Source organism: Cladophialophora bantiana, assembly GCF_000835475.1.
Source record: "Cladophialophora bantiana CBS 173.52 unplaced genomic scaffold supercont1.3, whole genome shotgun sequence".
NCBI classification, from domain to species: Eukaryota; Fungi; Ascomycota; class Eurotiomycetes; order Chaetothyriales; family Herpotrichiellaceae; genus Cladophialophora; species Cladophialophora bantiana.
In genome coordinates, this window is record NW_015971577.1 from 1,569,137 (window position 1) to 1,585,533 (window position 16,397).

At 52.0% G+C, this 16,397-nt stretch overlaps 6 protein-coding genes across 6 annotated transcripts; 2 read left to right on the forward strand and 4 right to left on the reverse strand.

Moving 5' to 3' along the window:
- Positions 1–59: 59 nt before the first annotated feature.
- Positions 60–815, reverse strand: Z519_02470 (uncharacterized protein; the record flags this gene model as incomplete). The annotated part of the gene is made up of 2 exons (XM_016760226.1): positions 60–196; positions 311–815. 2 exons carry the CDS (start codon positions 813–815, stop codon positions 60–62), a joined length of 642 nt encoding a protein of 213 aa, XP_016623747.1.
- Positions 816–2,804: 1,989 nt separating this feature from the next.
- On the reverse strand, positions 2,805–5,658 carry Z519_02471 (uncharacterized protein; the record flags this gene model as incomplete). Its single annotated transcript, XM_016760227.1, has 4 exons — positions 2,805–4,777; positions 4,830–5,209; positions 5,276–5,403; positions 5,461–5,658. The coding sequence occupies 4 exons, from the start codon at positions 5,656–5,658 to the stop codon at positions 2,805–2,807; spliced, it is 2,679 nt and encodes an 892-aa protein (XP_016623748.1).
- Positions 5,659–7,950: 2,292 nt separating this feature from the next.
- Positions 7,951–8,871, reverse strand: Z519_02472 (uncharacterized protein; the record flags this gene model as incomplete). The annotated part of the gene is made up of 1 exon (XM_016760228.1): positions 7,951–8,871. One exon carries the CDS (start codon positions 8,869–8,871, stop codon positions 7,951–7,953), a length of 921 nt encoding a protein of 306 aa, XP_016623749.1.
- A 141-nt stretch (positions 8,872–9,012) lies between these two features.
- Positions 9,013–12,360, reverse strand: Z519_02473 (uncharacterized protein; the record flags this gene model as incomplete). Its single annotated transcript, XM_016760229.1, has 1 exon — positions 9,013–12,360. One exon carries the CDS (start codon positions 12,358–12,360, stop codon positions 9,013–9,015), a length of 3,348 nt encoding a protein of 1,115 aa, XP_016623750.1.
- A 1,189-nt stretch (positions 12,361–13,549) lies between these two features.
- On the forward strand, positions 13,550–13,873 carry Z519_02474 (uncharacterized protein; the record flags this gene model as incomplete). Its single annotated transcript, XM_016760230.1, has 1 exon — positions 13,550–13,873. The coding sequence occupies one exon, from the start codon at positions 13,550–13,552 to the stop codon at positions 13,871–13,873; it is 324 nt and encodes a 107-aa protein (XP_016623751.1).
- Positions 13,874–15,457: 1,584 nt separating this feature from the next.
- Z519_02475 (uncharacterized protein) lies at positions 15,458–16,057 on the forward strand (the record flags this gene model as incomplete). The annotated part of the gene is made up of 1 exon (XM_016760231.1): positions 15,458–16,057. The coding sequence occupies one exon, from the start codon at positions 15,458–15,460 to the stop codon at positions 16,055–16,057; it is 600 nt and encodes a 199-aa protein (XP_016623752.1).
- Positions 16,058–16,397: the final 340 nt, after the last annotated feature.

A 16,397-nucleotide genomic window follows, 5' to 3' on the forward strand; every position in this document is an offset into this window, starting at 1 on the left:
CCATTGTCTTTCATACCCGCAATCCTCCACCTGGGACGTTCGGTCGTACCATCAATCTGTCAGTCTGTCGATATCACGCTGAGAAGCGCCCATGAGTTTCCACTCTCCTCCATCTGGCCGTCTTGCCATGCTGTCAGTGTCTTGATATCACATTGAAAAGTGTCCACGAATTTCCATGATCCTTCACCGGGATCTCCTGCCAATAGCCGATCACCTTCCTCCCTCACTCCGCCGTTCTCGTTTCGACACGGTCCTCATGGTCTACGTCCGCCCCTGCCGCGTCCACTTCGACCCCGTCCTTGCCTCTTACCGTGAAATGTAGCATGTTGGGTTGGACCAGTTGCCTCCGCCCAGCGGCTCTGCATCGTAGATTGTGGGTCAGCAGGGGAAGTGGACGCGACAGGAGGTGATGCAACAGCGGAGGGTGTTACAGGAGATTCAACAGGGGCTGCCTCTTCCAATGCAGAAGAAGATGGCGGAGGCGCAGTGCTGTCTCCCACCACTGGTGGGGAAACAGGTACATGGCCGAGCCCTTCAATCTGCGCCTTGAGACCCTTGATGTGGAGGGTGCAGTTGTGAAGTCTTTTGACTTGCTTCGTGAGCTGCTCTTTCCTCCGACGCGAGAGGCCCTTGTCGAAATAAGCCGCTTTGCGCAACTCCTGCGTCTTCTCTTCAAGTTTGGCCGTCAAGCGATCCCTGGTGCTACTAAGCGCACTCGCTTCTTCCGAGGCCGCCTGCTTTTCTTCCATCAGTCGAGCAATGATGCTCTCCTTCTCCTTCATCTCCTCCTCTCTCTGGCGCAGGATCTTCAGCATTTCGGTGAGTCAGGCCAGAGCGTCTTGTTGTCCATCCATCTTGGAGTCTTTTTCGGAAATGATGCCCTCTTGCTCCTTGATTGTGGAGTCTCTTTCGGCATTTTACGCCTTTTGTTCAGAGATGACATTTTTCTGATATGCCATGGACCTTCTTGCTTCGGCGAGCTTGACGGCGAATGCATGTCACTCGTCTCGGAGCTCTTGATTACGGCAGGAAGAGGCACGGAGCACACCATCCATAGGGACAAGAGTGGATTTGGCCGGGTCTTCAAGGATGCGCTTTTGGTCTTCGCGGTCGGGTTCCTCTTTTGTTTGAGGGTGCCCACCGCTTCTGGATATTGCGATCCTTGGTTGAATTGATCGAGGCGTTTTTCGAAATAGGTGATGAGTAGAATGGCACCAACAAAGAGCATGATCAAGAATGACGACGGTTCGCTTGGGGATCTGGACCCCAAGCTGCGCACAACAGAGTGTTGTGGAAGAGAAGGGACCTCGCCCAACTCAACGCGAGGTTGTCGCTGGATCACTGGGCACATCGGTCGCAAGACTCCTTTCTTCGGCTGGTAGAGGAATGCATGTCTTGAGGGGCACCTTTTTGAGGACGTGACCGTTGATAGATCTGGTGCGGGCCTTCGGCACAACGAAGCTCTGGCCTTCGATTCAAGATTCGGAAGCAACGAGGGAACCCCCAGAAAAATCCTTCGCATTGAGCGGGAAGTCTTGGTGTTTGCTGCTGCTACGTGAGAATTTGTAGAACGTTTGAAAACGTCTAGAAGAGGCATTGCACCAATCAAACACACCCACGCGATCAAGGATCGTCGTCCACAAAACGTTTCTGGCTGCCATGATCAAGCTGCTGAGGGAGACGCTTAGGGTATGACTACGTTGGAGATAATGTCTGGAAGAAGTGTGGTCACCGAACCTGCAGAAGACGCCAGGACTTATGTGCTTGGCTGGAAGGTGCGTACTTATTTATTCTCTCGACAATAAAGATCAGGGACATGTTGGACGACGAAGCTTGCTGATGTTGCAGCGGTTCGATGGAGGGAGCAGGCGGGTTGCTTTAATCTGTCCGTTAAGTCTTCTGCTTGAAGGGAGTGTGCTGCTGGCAAACAACCAAGCGAATTTGCTGTGTTCGCCAGGACAGCAAGAATCTCGGAAACAAAGCGACGATACAGAGATTGAAACGATGCGTGAGTTGCTATCTTATGGCTGGCAACATACGGGAGGCGAGGATGCACTTACATTGATGTTTGATCAGGACAAAGGCGAACCAAGACCGGTGAAAAGAAGTTCTTTGCAGATGAGGTTTTGTTTCACTGTGTTGCTTGGTGCTGAGGTCTGATCAGGAAAAAGCCGAACGCGGAAGAACGGTGAGATGATGGTCTTGCAGAAGAGGTTTGTTGGCTCTATTGGCGAGCAGTTCTGCGAGAACGCGGATCAGGGAGGAAAACTCTGCTTACAAGAAAGAGGATAATGTCTACTCAAGGACGATGAAAGAGATGAGTTCGTGGAAGAGATTATTCTGGAAGCGAATAAGGAATGAAAACCAAAAATTTGCTCTGGGGGTGAATGAAATCAATGGACAACCCAATCGACCAGCAGGTTTGCTAGAATCATATTACTTCCGTACCCGACCGAATGCTTCAAAAGAGCCAAGATATCTGTGTTTTCAACATTAGCCAAGTTTTCGCACAAGAGGAGGCTTTACCCAACAAGGGTAAATATGTACAGGGTCAGCATACCTCAGTCGCCTTCAAGCGGTAGAAACACTGTCAGTGTGGGCGAGGAAGGAAGCAAGGGAAGGTACACAAGGGTTTGAAGTGCAAGAATAGGGTATCATGTATTGGTACAGTGTTGCCCAAGTGGAACACCTTGCTCTCTACATGAGAGAGTGCATTTCCTTTTCGCCATGAACGCCATCGTAGGTCCAGAGCTGACTGTGGTATTTTCATGTACAAGCTGGCAAAGGTATATTTCCATCATACATCATTGTTGAGGCATCATCCCATCATTCATATTGTCGCTCAAGATAAAGTCGTTATAAGTAGGCTGCCCAAATGTCTCTGCCCAATCCCACTCGAAAGTCATGGGCATCTGCCACAAGTCCTGAGGGACAAAAGGTTGTTGGAAAGAACCAACGTTTAGAGGCGACATCGTCGAGCTGGGCATTTGTTGACTCCCGATGTCTGGGCTGAGGCCCGGCGCTGAGATCATGTCAGCATAATCGTTGTCAAACGCCGGCACGTTGAAGAACTGGTTGTTAGGATTCAGGTTGTTGCCTGTAGCATTACCAGCAACGGGCGTCACAGGTACGGCAGCAGTGGAAGCCGACGGTATATTGCCTGAAGCAGTACGTGGTGAGGTTCCGGCGCCGCTTGATCTTCGAGACCCAGCATTGCGCCCGTTGATCTGCGACTGTACTTGCGCCATGGCTGATTGATTGACACGCATGACTTCTTCGGGGACAAGCCTGCGTTTCCGTTTTGAGCCTTCCTTCTCGGCCTTTTCAATCACCACTCTGGCAATGCGGGCAAACTCCGAACAGACAGTGAGCATGCGATTCAACGATCCGGTACCTTCGTCATGCGCAACATTCGATAGGAAATTGACGACGAGGTCCATCAGCTTAATGTCGGCTCTTGCGCGGGTGTCTTGGGGGTTCTGCAAGATATTTGCAAATAGAGTGACAAGTGCCGAGACTGGGAAGTATAGGATTAGCCAGACGCAAGCGAAATCTCCCTGCGGGATGTATTTGATGAGGTGGATCGAGGCCCGTGCAGCTGAAACGCAGAGTGCCGCAGAGGAAAAAACCCTTGGATTGAGGGGTCTAGCGTTGAGTCCTTGGATGGCATATTCCGACAGTCGGCTGGTCCAATAGCCATGGTGAACTGACATTCGGTGAATTGTTGTCAGGCAGTTGTAGTATGAGAAATGGAGGACAACAATATGCAAAATGAGCGGGGTGTGAGATGTCTTGATTTCGTGTTCTGGTCGGAAGTCCAGAGGAATGCTGTCCTTCCAAGCTTCCAGTTCTTTGTCGAGTTCGCCGATGGTGTTCAGAAGCTCGCCATCACTCTGCTTCGAGGCTCTGACAGAGTAGAGTTGACGATACACCTTGCTTGATATGATGGCAAACTCACACATCAGGCGGAAGAGGTTAATCTTGCTCTTACCGTCTGCCAAAGGGACATTTCCAATGTTATCAGGAGGGTCTTCGGAGGGCAGCTCGACGTTCATGTCATCGTCGTCCTGCGCCGGTGGTCTCCCAGCGCGCAGGCAGGCGTCTTTGTCGAGCAGGTAGCCAATCCAGAAGACCCGTTTGCGTTGCTCCACTTCGATAGGATTGAGGTTGAATGCTGAACCTCGCTTGTGAAGCCCTATCGTATGTGAACATCTGATGGCAGCCGCAATCAGAAAGAACGATGGCTGGGGGTTTGGTGTGCCTTGCAAAAATAGAGCCATCCCCAGAAGAGCCTGGACACTGAGAAGGTCGGTATTTCGCATGGTCAGTTCGGTGATGACTCCCATTGCATTCTTCAGATACAGCCACGCCTTCTGGTCGTCTTCCTGCGGAACAACATTACTCATGACCCTGATACGGTAGGCAATAGCGAGTGCGACGTTGATGCTCGCCCACCACCCACTTCCCTCATAGGGGTCTTTGGAATACTGTTTCTCGACGAGATGCATAAAAGTAGGTTCATGGAACAATGGGAACATGCAGTTGAAGTTCTCAAAGAAATCCTTGAATAGGGACAAAGCTTCGTCTTTGGGCGGCAGCGGCTTGAAGACTCGGCGGACGAAGATGTCTCCAAACACTTCGGGTTTCCAGTACTGCCATTTGGTATCGTCTTCGTTGACGGCGTTTTGAATGGTTTCCTGGAAAGATGTGTCCCCAGTCTTTTCATTGACCCACTCGATACCCTTACTCGAGAAGATGGAGAAGGCCGACGACGATCCTGGCCTCCGTTAGGAGAGATGACGCCGAAATGCAAGAAGAAAAATACATACCAATATATCTGGTCTCACCGACGTTGTTGGTGACCAGCGAGCACATGGCCTCGGAAAGATTTTCTACATCTTCCCGCCCTGTTTTCTCTCCATCTGTACTCGGTGACGTTATATTGTCCCGGGGAGTTTCGAGGGAGTCCCGTTGTGAGCCTGGTCGGGGGGAGTTTTCGGCAGTTGCAGAATTTGTGCCACTCTTTGTGGCACCTGGAGAGTCTGTCTTGTGGGCTGAGAATTCCCTGGAGGAGGCTTTTTCAGCGAGACGCTTCTCCAGCGTTCCCAAATCCGTCTTTCCTGCTTCTTCTTCGCTGAGGAGGCCAGACATCCGCAAGAGTGACTCCATGCGCCCGAGGCGGTTTTCAAGGCCCTCGATATATTTAGCCCTATCATGACCATCAGTTTCCAGTCTCGATTCTCTTGATTTTGCGCAGGGATCTAAGATTACATACCCCTTTGGAGGATTACGCTTCTTCTCGACCTGTGTGAAGATACATTCCGTCTTGTAGTTTATGCAGTGACCGCATTTGGGCATCTTGCCGTCACACTTGATCTTTTTCTTCCTGCACATATCGCAAGCCTGCAATCGCCGTCAGAAAGCACGGTTCTTGTTTGATAGCTCTGTATGGAGGCGCACCCTTGCAATGCGCCGGCGTTTGGGATCGTTCTCGTCGGCGCCTCCATCATTGAAATCACCAAAATATGCACCCGGTGGTAGGATTGGCGGTATAGGAGTGCCATCGGCGTTATATGCTCCAAAGATCTGAGGAGGCTGCGGAGAAACGAACTGGGACATGTCATAACCCAGGCCATCAATACTGCCTCGAGGGTCCATGATGACGTCCCGATGTCGCCGCCGCCACCGTAGGATCTCGACAGAGGTTCGTATAAGCAGAAGAAGGACTCGTAGAACTACACTGAATGCGGGCACCCGGTTGGGACAGGACCGGAAATCGGAGTGGTTCAGGAGAAGTCAGCCGTTGGACTCATTGTGTACGGGACCTTCTTGAAACGAGTTTCTCGCCACTGGGGCATGGGACGGAACTGAGAGGGTGGGCAGAAGGTCGACGAAATGGCTTTGGAGGGATGAGGATCTGCGGGCAGCAAAGCTCACTAGCAAAAAAAAAAAGATTGGGGAAATTGAGAAATGGGCAAAATAACTTGAGGGAGTGTGGTATAAGGCGATTAATCAGGCAGAAAAAGAGGTCGCGTTCAGGAATTTCAGGAAGGTTGAAAGTGTATCAAGTATTAGTCGCAGCGAGGACCATGATCAGATACGATTTACGAGCAGCCCGCGGGCAGGGGTCCGGGCCACCAGACCCGTCACCCATAGCTGTTCAGAGTTAGGGCACCTGTGGGCAATGGGCACCAAGCCCTAGTTGCGCTAGCTAGTCGGCCGGCTATGACGATGGCGGGTAGCCCTGCGGGTTTCAGAGTGGTAAGTGATCCCCCTGCCACCTAGGGGCCATCAGTGGTGCCAGGACCATTTGGACCGCTCTCCAACTCCCCCACCGTCTGGATGCCCATGCTCAAAGGGGGGCATCATACCGAGCGCGACCCCCCAGCTACGGGCTCCAAGGCTCCAAACCTCCATGCTCCAGGCACCAGTATTTGCATTTCCTAACTCCCTCGCCTTCTCCGAACCACCCCGGTATGTTGCCAACCATCTCATTCGATGGGGCAGAGGCTGGCGGCTACTTCCACTGATTGACGATGCCATCATTCCATCATTGACGTGGTGGCCGCCTCCCACGTTCTGTTCTTCTCTTTGCTTGCTTTCCGGCCATCTGTAGGGACCGGGGTTAAGGCATTTTGGCCGGAGACTGCCATGTATCAAGGCTTTATTTCCTTTCTCAGTTGCGTCCACGGTCAGCAAACTGCGAACCCTCCACCATCGAGCCATCGCAGCTAGGACAAGCTTCACGGCGTGTACCACTTGCTCGCTTCGCCCATGGATTCCCCCCGGGGTGTATCAGACTACGACAATGCGGTCTCAACTGAGAAACTCACCAGCTCGCATCCCTCAGCTCACTTCTTCCGGAAAGACAAATCAGTTTCATCCACCTCGAATCAGTCCTCCCGCGAGTAAACCCTGTCTTCTCTCATCTCCTGGTCTCTTGTCTCGTCATGGGATGCTTTCTCCACGAAGTTAAAGGGGGAACATGACTCGCCTCTTCCTACCCAGTACCTCGTACGGATCGTCGTATCGTCGTCGTCCTTTCTCTCTCCCTCGATTGACCCTCAGGTCACACTCCAGCCCAAAAGGCGACAACTCAATTCACGAGTTCCTTTCATCCGCTCCGCTCTCAAGCGTGCTCCGCCTCTGTCTCCGTAATTCCCTGCGGCCTCTCCTCCAATTGCAGCAAGATACCTGCAAAGCTTGATATGGCGCCGTTCTACCGTATAGTCGGATTCGGTGCCCTTTTGCGCCGGCGGACCCGATTACTGGTCCGAGTGGCCTCATGTTGCTCTATGCTCCCCTTCGATTCCTCGATCGGATATTCTCGTAATGTTCGACTCGTCTCGAAATTGGGCTCTGGTCCCAACTCACTCGGCCGAATCTACCGACGGTGGCCAGAGGTGTGGCTCCTCACGTGGCAGTCTCTGGTAAGCCACCCCTGCGTCTTCCATCATAATCATGCTCCGGGATGGTCCAGAAAAGGTAGCAGGCTGACTAAATCATCTTGTCCTCTGTTTTCACGAGGTTGGGACAAATGAGCCATTTTTCGTCTATTACTTCCTTTGATCGATCTCCAAGCATTCAAAGTTCGGTAGTTATTCAGATCCCGGGGTGCAGAAAAGACCTCGCAGATTATTGCAAGGAACAATCCGATCCTGAAGTCGTGTGACCCGATGTCGCTTTTTACTTTCCGGAGTCCGGCACGATGTCGGTGCGTTTAAAGAAGGCGAGAGCGAAGTCTTGAACAAGAGGTTCGTGAAAATGTTCATCTGTTTGTGCATTGGATCCTGGGAACAACTATGATTCCGCGACACGGCGGGGGGGAGCCTCTCCCTGCCGCCTCCACAATGCGCTTCCCGCTGGACCTCCAATTCCTCATGGCTGTCGACGGTCTCTTGGCAACGTTCAACCATGTCCCAACCATGTGATTTTCTGATCCCTCCCCAATTATTGAAACAACCATTCTCTGCCTTGTGCCGTGACACACCACCAGATGTGTTTGGCCACAGATGCATGGAAGTAGGTTTGCTGGCGGTTGACGAATATTCGCGTTGGTTCGGGTATCTCGAAAGGCTGGGGGACCTTTTGCTGAAGCCGCTTAAGCTCACGAAAAATTCGGTCTCTGCAAGGGAAGCCGTCTTCTTCGCCCGGCAAGGCGACCTCGCTCCAGTCTTCGTCTTGTTGTTCATCGTCGTTGCGGTCATCGAAGTCCTCAATGTCGCTCTGCCTTTGTTCTTGTTGGCATCCTCCACTGCCACCATGCTCGTCTCGTCCACTTCCTTCGGATCCCCCACTACCACCGTGCCGATATCCTCCACCATTGCCGTGATTGTCTTCACCATCATCGCTATCGTCCCAAGGGTTCTCTCTGCCCTCTTCGTCCGATCCCTCTTCACTCTCACTTTCTTCGTCTTCACCCAGATCTTGTTCACCACTAGCAGGATGGACATTGCCGCTTTCCTCTTTCATCTGGCGGTGCTGCGCTTCATACTCTTCTCTTAGTCGAAAGTATGCAAGTTGGGCAGCGTCGAACTCATCGTCCAAAGGATTTCCTTGGCCTCGAGCAATGAAGTCGGCTTCCGAGCCTGAGTCTGTGACTGCATGTCCTGCGACGTCGTCTTCAAGTGGAGTGGATTGACTGACCCTTCCTCCTTGGTTCTGGATGTCCTCTTCCTCAAATAAAAAGTCATCAACCGTCGCGACGCTTTCTTCTTGGGCATCGTCCTTAGAACCACGGCTTGGCGTCGAGTCTTGACTATCTTGACCCGTTTCGGCTGCTCTGTCTTGGGGCTGTGTCCCACCCGCTCCGATGTCGCTACTCCGGAAAGTCTGATTGCCTGGATGTTGTGGAGTCGTCGCGTACCTCATGTTCAACAAGAGGGCCTCTACCGGCTGAGGTGGATTGTTATGCAGAGTCTGTTAAGAGTCTCTAAGAAACACACTTCGCGGTGAAGGCTCGCATCGGAAACGTACAGACTTCATTGGTAAGAGTTTTCGGTCGGATCCTCTCTATCGAGTGGCCCGGTTGCGTTGGGGTGTGTGACGGAATTCCTCTCTCTGACGACGTTCAGCTTCCAGGTACGCTTCTCGATAGAAGCCTGAACCAGGAAGTGGGGAGTGGGAGTGAGGAAGGCCGTCGCCCAGCGATTGTGGGAATATCGACGGATAAGCAGGGGTACTGCTTGCCTTGGGATTGTCGGATGTTGAGCCTCTATCGAATGCGGAAACAGCGGCCACATCTGCCATGTACTCGTCCAGCATTTGCGCGGGATGAGCTTGGGATTCTAGCGACCTAGGTTGGTGCGAAGCTGCAGAGCCATGCTGCTGACTGTCCATGCTAACCGGATGTGCAGGCCTGCATCCTAGCGCGATTGCAGCAGCCTGTTCTTGAACTGCGGATTGCAGTGACACAGGGGGACCCTGAGGAACTTGTTGTGCAAATGCAACTTCGTGTGCAGGGCCGTCGTGTTCATAATCCATATCCGCTGGACCCTGCCCCAGAAATAGTCCAGACATCGAGGCCGACAAGATCTCATCGGTATTCACCTGTTGGGGCACAGATTGGGAAGGTTCGGCTTGTGCCACAGCCTTAGCCGCCTCGATCGGCTGTGGTTCCGCCGTGTTGGCAGCGGGGAGTAAGATCTCAGGTCTCAGTGCCCACTCTACAAGAGCTTGCGTTCGGTAGTCGGCAGGCATGCGGCTCCAGGAATCCAAGGCTGCGAAGAAGGCAGGGGTGATTCGAGACGCAACGAGGGGCTGCTCTTGTGCTTGAGCTTCATACCCGGGAGCGGGATCTGGTGCAACGAAGTTGAACGATTGTTGCTCGCCATCGGATGCAGGCACGACCGAAGGCGGTTGCTCAGTCGAAACTCGAACGCCAGTGGCTTGTTGTCCTTGCGCATCTATGACCATTGAGTCTCGCAATGCTACAGGCGCCTCCCCTATCTGGAAGTAGTACGTCTGGTTGACCACTGATCCGTCGGATTCTGTTGCAAAGGCGACCCCGCGGCCACGTTCAGACCGACTAGACGCCGTATCTACAGCTTGCGTCTGGCTCCGGAGTCCACCACGACGACGACCGCCTGTGCCATTGAACACGTCGACAATTGGCTGTTTTGATGGAGTCGAGGCAGGGGTGGTTGAATCGAACAAATCGCCAAAGTCAGCAGTGCCAGAGCCGTTGCAATCGCCAGTGGCTCCAGAGACATCATCGGTTCCTCGAACGGAAGGTCGAGTCAGTTCCTTCAATCTTTCTTGTGCGATAGCCAGGGCAGAGCCAAAGTCGTACCCAGCACCGCCGTCGCTGCCAAATCTGGTCGGGGAGAGCGGGTTTCTACTGGTCGATCCTTTGCGGAACGCTTGGTCGTTGCTTTTGCCATCATCGTTGTGAAGAGAGTTGTCTGTCCTCTCCTCGGGCTGTTCCTCTTCCGGAATTGCTTTCAGTCTGCGTGTTGATGGACCAGGGCCCTGTGAACTGCCGTTCTCGTCCTTGACATCCTCGTTCTTCTTGTCGTCCTCCGTGGGAATCGACGAAATATTTGAACGGGTGGGAGAATGGACGGTCTCAGAATGCAACATGATGCTTTCCCCTTCTGGAGAAGTGGGTTCGGAAGCATAAATGGCAAGTGGCTCTTGCCCAGGTTGCGGCATGGGACCATGATGTAAACCGGACTTAAAGCAACTCTCAGTCCCTGTCGAAGCATTGCCGTTATATATCCCAGTTGGGAAGGATCTGGGCATCACGTCGTCATGCTTGTCGGAGACGGTTGACCCGAGTTGTCTCTCTGTAGGTTCGTTCCCATGCGACTGTTCGAACATGGGAACGTCTGTTGAACAAGGCATGATGCTCGAGCTCGATTGTTGGGAAGGGACTTGCTCGGATTCTAGAGTAACAGTGCGTTTAGATTCCTGTGCAACCAGATGAGCTGGTTGAAGCTGATTGAGACTTTCGGTCGGGATTCCTAGTTTCTTCGAGTTTGAAGGCTCGGCCTGTTTTTTCAGCGCTTTCTTGGAACTGAGGTCTTCCAGCCCCTGGGTAGCTGTTGCGGTAGAGTCTTTCCACCGTCTGCCAAACAATTGGTCACGGAGGAGACGTCCATGCATTTGATTCCCATCGGACCGCTGTCTACTACTGGTCTTCCGGGAAGGCGATAGCTGCGATACTTTTGACGCTGGCGGCGCTTTGAAGATTCCAGTGGCTTTATAATTCTCAGGATCATAGGTTAGCGGAGAGGCTTCCGCTGATCCTAAGGATGGTAAGTGCTCTGCGGAATCGAGAAACTCCCTAGGGAGGCTCTCTTCACTATCACGCTCTGCTGCATCAACAAACTTTCCAGGGAGGCTGCCTTCTTCATCACCTGCAGGAGTCGAGTCCAGTGGAGCTTCCATTTGCAATTCGGGGGTAGACACTTCCTCTTCAATAGGCAAAGGTTCAGTGGCAACCTCGGTGTTGAGCTCCGGTTCTTCTTCTCTCCCTGCATACCACCCGATATATCTGTCTAAATTGTCTTGCAGGTAGAGGATAATGAGAGGAGCGTAGAGGGACAGCATTACGAGGCCTCTACTTGCCACCGCAGGACCGAACTTGGTCACCAGTGGAACGCCGATCGGAATGAACACGGCCTTTGCCGAATGAGTCGGTACCAGTTTCAGGACAAGAGCGAGCGCTTTGTTCAAGAAGTCTCGGACGATAAAGAGGTCTCTTCTGGCCGACTCGATGATTGGCCTCAACTTTCTGTCTGCATGCGCATTTAAAAAGATCAAGACAAGCTCCCACGGAGAAGAGGTTACTTTGAGTGCTGGCGGTTGAGGCTCATGGATGTTTATGATGAGGGAAAGACCGCTAGCCTGACTGTTGTCCTCTTTGAGCTCTTCGGGAAGTATGAAAGTCTCGTTCGTCGCAGAGGCAGGGCCGTTTGGATATCTGTTGTCGAGGTCCCCGACTCGGAGGCCATCGATCTCTTCAACGCAGATTATTGTGCCATTGCTCCAGGCTTCAACCTCAAAGAATCGTGTCATTGGGACAGGGGAATGGCACATCGACTGTGGAACCGCGTCTGCGCTGGCTTTCGATACGACTGTCTTGACAATGCTGGGGGCTTCAAAACCCGTGGGTGCGGCCGTTGGTGTCGGCAATAAACTGGAACTGCTGCGCGTGACTCTGTCTTTATGGGATTGCACCGTGACATTTGCGGTCTTTGAGGGTTTGAGGAGATGCCAACCTACAAGGCCCGCGAAGCCGACTGCACCCGCTCCACCCACAAAGACTTCGATGTCTTTAGTCAGGATGCGAGGTATCGCTTCTACATTGCTGCAGAAGCAAAGAAAGAAGAGGAGAATCCACTTGAGGGACAGCATGGTGAAGGTATTCGAGATTTGTTAGAATTGTTTGTGGCATCAGCAGACAGGGGTTTGCAAGGCCTCGTGCTTCTTGTCGAATCTTTTTCCACCCTTCCGACAGACGAGGAAGATAGAAGGGATCGTTGTGAAGTAAACTTGACAAGTCGCAAGAGCGGCTATGTCTCTCTGTCTGATGAGAACAGGGGACAGACGGTAAGGAATCGAGAAGTTGCTGTGGTTTGACTAGGGATGTCTGGAAGGAACAAGAAGTTGAGAGGTAGACGCGGGCGAATTCTGGTGTTTGAGGAACCGAATGGACGCATTTAACGGTTATTGAAGAATGCTGGAGTGAAAAAGACGGGTGAGGCAGTTGTAGCGCAGTTGATTGTTGTGTCTGAACACAGGCCGTATAGAAGCACTGATATCTTCCAAGGGAGTCATATGCATCAACAAAGATAATTGACAATGCCTACTGATGGATCGTGGTCTGTATACGTGTCGTATCGTGCTTTGATAGATATATAACTCTCTACAGGGACACGAGGCTGAAGATTCAGGGATGTGGAAATAGGTGCTTGTAAATTCTTTTGCTCCAGGTCTAGTTATAGAATTGCGCCGAATTATCTATTACCGATGATTGCTATTCTAATGACTGCTATGCGTATGAGACAAAGAACCATTCTCTTGATCTATTGATTGTGAGTATTCGTTATTGTCTCACGGACAATCGACCGAGGCTGTGATTGTCCGAGACATTGAGGCTGAATGGTGTTGCTCAAGCCAATCATGACAAGTTAAAATAACAATACGCCATAATACGGACAAGCGACCTCCTCGTTCCCGTCGTCTCAAATGACATGGAATTTCCAATACAGCCCTCTCCTCTTGGTCATTTGAAGATCCCTATGACATCAACCTGTGATCATCAGGCACCTTGTCGGTCCCTCGTGTTTTTTGCCCTTGACATGTGAGAAGCACAGCTCGAAAAGGTAATATCGCATCTAAAACCTGTTTTTAAACCTTTTCGCCAGGGGGGACATGGAAATAATTCCTGTCCACTTCTGCACCGCACTCGTCTAAATGTTTTCTCCCCAACAGAGCTCGTGGCCAGATTGAAGATACACTCACTATCCACGTTTCTTGCACAGAACGGTCGGTGAATCCCAGAAGTACCCTCCATCACTCATTCTCCCAGATCTACTCAAATATGTCGGATGACGCTGGCTTCTTCAAAAGGACGTCGGAGGCCGTCGCCAACGCCGGCGCCTCCATTGCTGGCGCCGTTTCAGGTTCCCTCTCATTAGGCGCCTCCGCCAGCCATAAGAAAACGACCACGACAAAAACAAAGACTACAATCCCAGGAGACCAACAACAGTACTACATTGCAAATGGGGGAGCAGGACAGCCGCCCCAAGGACGCATTACCAATGGAGGACTGGGAGAGCAGAAGAGGATTACGCAAAACGAGGCCGATGCGCTGTACGCGGAGCGCATGGAGGACGAGTATGCAAAGAGGGAGGGCGGTGCTTGAGGAATCAGAGGCGAAGATGAGATGGGGAGAATTTGACCGGGAGGGACTCGGTGTCGGGCAGATATAACTGAGGACAGAGCATGACGGGGATCAAGCGTCTCTTCCGTATGGGTCATAGACGGCGACTGGGGAGTTATAAACTCGGGTCTGCCCAGCTCACATTGCGTGAGAGCCAAAATATACTCCTTTTGACATTCTGTTATTTCTCCCACATGCCATCTCGAGCACATAGATACCCACCGTACCTAGGGAGGTATGTAGACTACGGAGCTAAGAGAAGGAGTGAGGAGAGCTCCTCTTTCTCGCGTTTGCGTATGCCAGGCTATGCTAGAACTCTGCACGACTCACCTTGCTCGCCCCCCTCCTGGGTCAACAAAACACCACCCTCCGCCGCCACCACCACCATGGCGGAGGCGAATCTTCTCGGGCCACAGCCGCACACTACTCGTATGGTATAATGTTTCCGCGGTGTCGCTGAGGGACGGTCAAAGCTTCCAAACGTGCCTGCATTGGCTCAAGGCAATGCCATTCAACATACTCTAGCACGGCTGACCGCCTAGATTACTCGACTTGATTAGAATGTGACTCGGCCTATCGCTCGAATGGATCAGGAAAATGGTTCAAATGGATTAGAGATTTGACCATCTCGACAACAAAATCGACACTCGCACTACTCGAGTCATCGCAAAGGACGGCTTCTTGTTTGGCGGTTTTGTTTTTCGATCTGCAATACCTGGTACTAATTTCAATTCCATGGTGAATATAATAGCTCGGCTCAAGTTCAAAATTCCTATCCCACGAGACCCACCGATCGAGCTACACCACTGATGAGTCCCTTGACGAACACCCTCATTGAAAACTTTCCTGCAAGATCGAGAGACATCCCGAATATCGACGAACAGAGACATGATTCTATCCTACAAGGGCTGGGATTACCTACCAATGGAGGAAGAGAAGCCAGAGAGAAACGGTTGAGACAGCACATCGGGCTTCAACCTACCCCAACTACTGCATGAATTCCACATGCATAAATTGACACAGGGCAGACACCGGGACATCGATGTCTTACCTTTTTGGTCCTGGGCCGATCTTTGAAGTTCTGGGTCCTCATTTTGTTGTACGTCCTTCGACCCGACCCCCAGGTGGAAGCTGTGAGTCGCTGAATTATGAAGCCGTGCGTAGTTTTCCTTACCTGGAGAAACAAGTATCGAGGGCTCAAAGGGAAATCTTCGAGAAACCGAAGCATGGAACTGTTTTGTGCAGCAAGCCTGATTCAAAAACAAGTGGCACTCTCAAAGTCCTTCACTGTTAGAACGGAGGTGACCTTTGTTGGTGAAGAGCATTCCGTTTACCTGGGACATATTGCCCCCCTGTCATTCATCCTATTCTGTTGATCGTAATTGATACAGCGGTCATTTTGACGTTATTGAGCACTCTTGTGGTATGTATTCCGTGGTAGACTTGGGCCACTTATTTTTGAATCCGGCTTGGCGGGCTCTCTCGTAGTCCTCCACCAAAAGACTCGGTACATTGACGCGCCTCGTCCTTGTATAGCACATAACCCCGTTGTCTCTATATTCCACCATGGCTCCCGACGCGTCAAAGGCTCTCGAGCTAATCGACGTCGCTCACAGAGAAGACCCCAACAAAATCGAAATCAACGGCGAGACAGTTCCCTACGAGCTACACTACGCCCAGAAAATGACCAAATTTCTCGACCTCCATACCCCGAATGCTGGTCCTCTTCTCGCCACAGCCGCGCGAGCACAGCATTTCCGGCGCTGGGAAGTGCCTCGAGACAGCTACCCACGCACCAAAGCCGGTTACTTCGCATGGCGCACGCTCCTGAAAAAGCGACAGGCCGAGCAAGTCAAGCAAATATGCCTCGAGTGCTCCTACAGCGAAGAAGAAGCGAGTAAAGTGGCGGCGCTGATTGCGAAAGAGGACCTGAAAAAGGGAGAAGGTAAGGGTGACGCGGACGCCCAGATCATTGAGGACGTGGCCTGTCTGGTGTTTCTGGACGATCAGTTTGACGAATTCGAGAAGGAACATGACGAGGAGAAGATTATAGGGATATTGCAGAAGACCTGGGTGAAGATGGGCCAAAGAGGGCAAGCATTGGCACTGGCGATGGATTTGAGTGAGAGGGCAAAGGAGATGATAGGCAAGGCTCTGGCAGGTTGATGAGTGGAAGGTCGTGCTTTCAGATGGCCATACCAGTCTCTCTCCAACACTCTGACCACGACCCTGCCACTGGGTGTCGACAGGTCAGCAGGGTCTGGGAGAGGCATGGGAGTGTCACACCCCATCGAAAGAGGCCAATACAAGCCCTCGTCCAGGTTCAAAGAAGGGACGAGTCTTGCACACATCCTCATGAGTCGTGGGACAATGCAAAGCGTTGTTTCCAACGAGCCCACGACGCTCTGTCCCACATGCTGGCGGCGAGGCGGGTAAAGATCGGTCGTTGTATATTTATGTGGGAAAGAGAGAAAAAGAGCGGGCCTCCGCAGATTCGACCCCGCGA